This window comes from Rattus norvegicus, chromosome 9 (genome assembly GCF_021556685.1).
Source record: "Rattus norvegicus strain SHRSP/BbbUtx chromosome 9, alternate assembly SHRSP_T2T, whole genome shotgun sequence".
Classification (NCBI taxonomy): Eukaryota; Metazoa; Chordata; class Mammalia; order Rodentia; family Muridae; genus Rattus; species Rattus norvegicus.
In genome coordinates this window covers 30,025,225-30,032,427 of record NC_141542.1, presented here as the reverse complement: position 1 = coordinate 30,032,427, position 7,203 = coordinate 30,025,225, and the positions used below count along the sequence as shown (strand labels likewise).

Below are 7,203 nucleotides of genomic sequence, written 5' to 3'. Positions count from 1 at the left end.
GTATTATAGGTACAGGGAGCACGGGAGCAGATATACAAGAGACCAGCCTGGTGTCACAAAAAATGGGTTGTAGAAATAGCCTCCATCGTGGGCATTGCAGAGGGATGAGCTAAAGTACGTAGACTTGAGATACAAGGATGCCTGTACACTCTGAAAGGACTTGAAGGTGGGAAGGGTCATGGGGGCGGGCGGGGGAGTAGTCGTGGGAGTCTGGGATGAATATGATCAAAATACATTATATACATATATGAATTTTTCAGAACAAAAGATATTCTCAGGAGAAATAGTAAACTGGTTTTAAAAGGGAGGTGAAATAATCCTCACTCAGGCAATCACTGACCCTAAATAACAGCCATGAGGGGGACCTGCCACAGGCTTCCCAACCCCCAGGAGTGGTCTTGCAGCTTCTAAAACATTTGAAAGAAACAAAGTAAAAACTTGGCCTCATAGCCTGCAAGTCTAGCAGAGGCAGAGGATCAGGAGTCATTCAATGCTACATAGCCAAGTAACAGGAAACTGTCTCCAGAAGAATTTTAAGAAACAAAATAAAACCTAGTTAGTCTACGTATGTGTTACAGTGTTTCAACCATTTCAGACATCTCACTCTAACAACCTTGCATATACCCTACGGACTTTAAGCCAGCGGCTCCCTCAGCAGGGTGGGGTTTTGGTCTCAATTTGTTGCCAGGAGCTGCCTTCAAGAGTAATGTCAGGTGCCATCAGGCAGTGGAGAGAGGTTGGACAAAAATTCCAGGAGGAACGGGACACAGCAAGGAAGTCCTCAGGATCTGGGGGTGATCTGAGGAGCCTGAGCCCACAGTTCCATCTGGCTTTGAGAAGAGCCTCTTAGTTTTCTTTTTTTCCGCAAACTCCTTGTCCTCTGAGATTTGTTTCTCAGATCCGAAGAGCAGAATTGATCACAGAACCACTGAGACTTCACAACAGCTAGGAGAGGCTACAGGGCCTTGCAGGGCCTTGCAGGCCTCGGCTTCTGGTGCTGGGAGTGTGGCACACGCTAAGCCAATCAATGGTGACTTTAGAGCCTGGATATGGCCACAGCATTTGGTCCTGACTGACCACAATGGTTAGGACTCCTGCTCACCATGTTTTGAGTAGGGCTGTGGCTCCTGCTCTCTGAGCTAGAACCATCTTTGGCCAAGGTAGAGGGCTTGTGACTCCAGGCTGGCTTCCTGTGAGCTACCACCACTGCTCCTCCCCACATACCTGCTGCTTAGAGTATACCACCGAGCAGGCAGTTCTCCAAGACCCTGAGCCCTCCCAGTGAGTGGTCCTTTAACAGAATTTTTACCTGCAGCAAAAGTGACCTCTGCTTTGAACATACAGAAAGTCTGGATTCCAATTCCAGGACCAAGTAAACCAGGTAGGAGCTTATGCCAAGGACCCCAGCATTCAGGAAGTAGAGGAAAGAGAAGCAGAGGGTCAAGGTTAACCTCTCCTACGCAAGAGGCCTCAAAAAAAAGCAAGACAGCAGCAGCAGCAGCAACAATCTTTGAGCCTCAAGGCCAAAAGTCTAAATCAAAAGCGTTAAAAAATTTTAATAGTGATCTATTCATCTCATCATTCAAATTCATGAGTCACATCCATATTATGATTCTGGTACCAGTTCTGAAAACGCACAGCATAAAGCGGAGAAAGACCACGTCCATTAGAGGATCTACCCACACAGCCTTGCTTTCTACTCCCAAACAGAACCACCTGGCACAGGGGCTTCTGGGAGTCAATCATCAATTCGAGGGCTTTGCTTGATGACGATTCTCACAGTCAGAACCACACACCAGGAAATCTGGGGAGAGGCACACAGCCAGGACAGAGCTTTCCTCCCTCAGCGGAGAGATCAGTGCCTTGGCACGAGATGGGGAGAGCATTCAGCCAATGTCCTTATACATTCACTCATGGAAACCTTTAAGTGTCACTGGTGCCTGGAACCAAATGTAATCCTCGGAAGCCATGGCTGGGACGGAAGGTCTACCACAGGACAGTGTCACGGTGAGTTTGTGACCCCGGCTGGGCACCCGGTAGTTTAATTTGGGTCGAAACCAATCTTCTCCACAGTCACGGTGGCCCTGTACCATGACAATGGTACCCATGAGTGGGGGAGCCTGCAGCTCACTAAATGCATCCGCCAAGAAGATGGCTCTGAAGAGATGACGCAAGCACGCTGCTGTGTTCAGGCCCTGGTCCACACTGAACGGGGCCAGCCTGGACAGGTCGAGTTCATAGAATTCTTTGGGGCTGAGGGCATTGCCTCCAAGAAGGATCAACACTTGTGGCACTAGTGTTCGGGCAAAGAAGTCTCGTAGGTGACTGAGGACACTCTCCAGTTCCGCCAGAGCCTGCTGACACTTCCTGTTACTCGCCTCAGTGGTGAGCCGAGGTTTCTTCCTTGCTGTGTCCTCTGCCTGTAAAGACAGAGAATGATGGACCCAAAGAACATGGTAGACAGGAGTGGGTGGCCTTTGAAGGAACGTCATGGATATGTGCAGAAAAACTGACCAATCGAACTGCTGATTTGGATTTCCTGAGACAGCATTAAGTTAAGGAAAATCTAATAACCACTGTACAAACTATGATCCTCCTAAGCCTTTGACTAGCAAAGACAGTATTGAAAGCTGGAGACCACTAAAATATAAGAGACTAGTCAGAGGGCAGTGAGAGGGCTCAGCAAATTTAGGGGCTTGCGGCACAAGCCTGGCAACCTGAATCTGATCCCCAGAACTCAAGTAAAGACAGGAAAAAAATGACTCCACAAAATTATCCTTTGACCACCACGTGCATACTGTGGCACATATACGCAAACGTTTATGTGTATGCATGGGTGTGCGCATGCACTCACAAAGCAATAAAACGAAGAAGCAATTTTGTTGTTGTTGTTGTTGTACTGGGAGTGTAAAAGAATTTTTTGGTTTAATAACTGAACATGACGATTACACCACATGGTTATTAAGTCTGGTGAGATGGGGTTGGGGATTTAGCTCAGTGGTAGAGCACTTGCCTAGCAAGCGCAAGGCCCTGGGTTCGGTCCTCACTCCAAAAAAAAAAAAAAAAAGTCTGGAGAGATGGTTCAGTAAAAGCATTTGTTCTGCAAACACAAAGATCTGAGTTTAAATCCTCAAGACCCAGTCACATCCAGCACTGTGTGGCGGAGACATCCCGAGAGCTTGTGGGCCAGCCAGCCTAAGTGTTGAGCTTCTGATTCAGTGAGACCCTGTCTCAGGCAATGAGGTGGAAAACAGTACCTAGCACCATCACCACCCCTGCACCCACAAATGCACGCACCCATGAATGCACGCACCCACGAATGCACAAACCCACTCACTCAATTACACACAGTTACTAGTACCTGCTCCCTCCTAAAATACTGTGTACAGAAATTCAGTAAGGGAAGGAGGAAATAATACAGGATATAGGCCAGAAGGCAAGAAGCTTGAGAAGAGTCCACACTGCAGAACCCTAGGCAGTAGAGACACTGCAGAAGGCATAGGGGCAGTACTGAACACAAACCTGTGTGAGGAATTCTCAAGGGACAGTTTCTTTCTCTCTCTCTCTCTCTCTCTCTCTCTCTCTCTCTCTCTCTCTCTCTCTCTCCTTTGTTAAGACAGGGTCTCCCTGTGTACCTCAGCTGTCCTGGAATTGCCAGTGAAGACCAGGATGGTCTAGAACTCAGAGAGAGGTCTGTCTGCCTGCCTCTCTCTCGACTGCTGGGGTTAGAGCACCACACCTGGCCCTTGGTGAGTTCTCCAAGGAGATCTCCTTATGGTATAATTACCTTATAAGGCTCAGGCATCAGACAACAGTTTATTCTATTTACCAGATAGTAAAACATTCCAACATAAAACAACCAACCACGAAAGCCGAAAGACACAAAGGAAAAGGCTTGTAGGAGACACTTGGAGGAGCAAGAGGAAAGTGGGAAGGATCCTTTAAAAAAAAAAAAAAAAAAGAATTTCATGGTCCTGAAGGGCATGATAGCTATAATCCCAGCCCCAGGGCTGAGGTGGGAGGAATACTGAAAATCACAAGCTAATCGGACCAGGAGATGGCTCATGCACGTGGGAGGCAGAGGCAGGTCGATCTGTCTCTGAGTTTGAGGCCAGCCTGGTTTATATAGAGTGAGCTCCAGGACAATGAAGGTAACACAAAAAAACCCTGTCTTAATAGAAGAAGGAGAGGAGAGCGAAAGGGAGGGGAGGGGGAGGGGAGGGGGAGAGGAGATGGGAGGGGGAGAGGAGATGGGAGGGGGAGGGGAGGGGGAGGGAAGGGGAGGGGAGGGGGAGGGAAGGGGAGCGGGGAGAAGAAGAGAAGAAGAAAGGAGAGGAGGAGGAGGAAGGAAAGAAAGAGAAGACGAAGAAAATCATTAGAATCTGAAACCTAGAAATTCTTCCAAAACACTAAAACAAAACCAGAAAGAGAGGTAAAATGTGGTAAGAAAAAGAACTTCAAATGTAAAGAGCTGGTTCAGGTCTGGGGATGTAGCTCAGTAACATAGCATTGTAGCATGTGAGAGGCCTTGGAGAAGGGAGGGGAGAGGGAGAAGCTAGAGGGAGGGAGGTGGAGATATGGAGAGGGACAGGGAGAGGGAAAAAAGGAGGGAGGGAGGTTGGGAGAGAGGGAAAGTGAGACAAAAAGAGGCAGACGGAGACCATCAAGTCTAAGGAAAGGCCAGATGTGGTGAAGCACACTTGTGACCTCAGAAGTCACTGGGGAAGTTGAGGTAGCCAGGTTTCAGAGACCAGCCTAAACTACATAGTGAAATCCTATTTCCGATAAAAAATTAAAGAACAAATCCATAATATCCGTATACACCACATAATAGGAAGAATCTCAGAAAAAGAACAAGAGGGGTTGGGGATTTAGCTCAGTGGTAGAGCGCTTGCCTAGGAAGCGCAAGGCCCTGGGTTCGGTCCCCAGCTCCGGAAAAAAAAAAAAAGAAAAAAGAAAAAGAACAAGAGAAAAAAGTGAGAGACCCAGAGACCCAAGTGCAAAGAAAATGAGGCAAGGAAGCCTTTGCAAAAGCCTAGACTTCCACGGAGGCTGAGACGTCTTAGGTCACTTTTCTAGTTGCCCACCATCTAAGGGCCCATAAGTCTTCCGAATTTTCTCAGGAAGCCCATACATACCTGGGGAGAAGATTTCTGGTAGAAGTGCTTCAGCTGTTCATAGGGCAAAGGGAGCTGTTGGCGTTGGTACATGATATGCTTTAGAAGTTCACAAGTGAACTGGCAGCAGCCTTCCTGGCTCACGGGTCCAGGAAACACCACCGGCACCAGGTCTCTTGGGCAAAAGGGCTCCACAGAATTGGAAGGTTCCTGGACTGGCGGGATGACGGTCTCAAGATCTACCCCGGGTGCACGAGTTTCTTCCGGTTTCTCAGTCCAATCCAAATCTAGTCCATAAATGAAAAAGGTAAAGAAAGGAGGGGCGATGTCACAATAAGCGTTAGGTTTCTTGTTCCCAGGGGCTCAGTCAGCAGACACTCCCATAAGTGACAGGAAACCTGATCCGGGCTGGGGGCGATTTAAATGACATCAGGGCCAGAAGAGGGACTTTAGGGAGGCTTTGCTCCGAGTTGGGGCCAGGACACCCAAAGGAACAGAACAGAAAAAAAATTCCACCCAGGGCAACTCGCAGAGACACGGAGGACTGGGACACCGGGAACCACTGGGATAGGAAGGAACGCCGGAGGAAATGTCAACCACTAAATGTCTCTGGGGAGGTAGCAGCAGGGAAGAAGCGAGCTCCCAAGTAATGGATCCCACGTCTTACTTGGGGCAGCAGCAGGGGACAGCTCCGACCGATCCTCCTGCCCGGATGCGGCCATCGTGACTGCCAGCTTAGTAGTCCTGCAGTTAAAATAGACGCCGCGCAAAGGATCATGGGAAGCTTAAACTCCACTTCCGGCTCCTAGCAGCCGGAAGGGACTCAGCACGGCCGCTGAATGGTGAAGCTTGGACTGAGAAGACTTGAGCCACACCCAGGCCAGGGAGCGCTTGGCTCATCCCTCTAGGGCTGGGTCTGCCTTTCTAAGGACGCATCCATTCACTCCAGTTCCCTGAACACCTCACTCTCCCGGCGTCTGCTTCATTCCAGGGCCCTGTCCTAGGTGCTGGAGACGCAGCGGCTGTCAAGCCACTCTCCAGCCCTGTTCTTAAGAGGTTCATGCCTGGCCTGGGGCACCTGATCCAAAGCGGGTAGGGCGGGGTTAGGTGCTCGAAAGGGTGGTTTCCGGAATGTATGTTCTGTGACTGGGTAAAAAGGATAATCCTAGTGAGATCTTGAGAGATACACTCTCTTTTCAAAGACTCAAAGAAGTTTATACTGAGAATGCTAGGCTGACTCCGTGGGAGAATTCAAATAGGCAGTTCAGGAGAGTATGCCTAAGAACCGGGCAGGTTCAAGCAAGTCAATTACTAGGGGGAAAAAAAATCCCCGACTTAAGGCAGCTGGTCAAAATCGCCCTGCCATCAGAAGCTGCCCGGCCACCTAGTCAGCAGCAGTTTCCAGACTTCTTAGCAACAGGTTCCACACTTCCCCAGCAATAGTTTCCAGACCCCCAGACCCCAGCGCCAGCCCCAGCAATGGTTCAGGAATGTCCTTAGAGATAGAGCTGAGATTAAGTGAGCGAGATAGAGGTCACTTACCCCTCCCCGGAATTCCCCTAAAATGCTTTAAATCCACCTGTGAGCTCCCTTCGGGTCTTTCTATCTCGGTAATGGGAGACCCCAGCAGAAAAAAACCCACTTTGTGTTTACATACTATTTGAGGCCAGGGTATAATTCTTCGGCGAATCATGGACCCTTACAATACTATAAAGAGTTAAGGTTTTTAGATGGGCAGTGGTGGTGCACACCTTTAATCCCAGCATTCAGGAGGAGGCAGAGGCAGGCAGATTTCTGAGTTCGAGGCCTTCCTGAATCATTAAGGTGGGAGTAGATAAACAGAATCAAGGTCATGACAGGACTTCCTAAGTGATGAAGTTTCAACTTGATCTCATGTAGGGGGATGGGTAAACTTTTTCAAAGTAAGGAATCCTGGGAGATACTACAGAGATAAAGAAGCTTGCTGCCAAGCTTAATGCCTCACAGCCATCTGTAATGGGATCTGATGCCCTCTTCTGGTTGTGTCTGAAGATAGCTAGAGTGTACTCGTATACCTAAAATAAAACTTAAAATGTTATGGCTGGTC

At 48.7% G+C, this 7,203-nt stretch overlaps 1 protein-coding gene across 1 annotated transcript; it reads right to left on the bottom strand.

Annotated features, from left to right (window-relative positions):
• Nucleotides 1–1,509: 1,509 nt before the first annotated feature.
• On the bottom strand, nucleotides 1,510–5,845 carry Mad2l1bp (MAD2L1 binding protein). Its single transcript, NM_001009699.1, is given in 3 exon segments — nucleotides 1,510–2,420; nucleotides 5,139–5,404; nucleotides 5,785–5,845. Coding segments are annotated over 3 exon segments (834 nt in total). The 5' UTR covers nucleotides 5,840–5,845; the 3' UTR covers nucleotides 1,510–1,907.
• Between the last annotated feature and the right edge of the window lie 1,358 nt (nucleotides 5,846–7,203).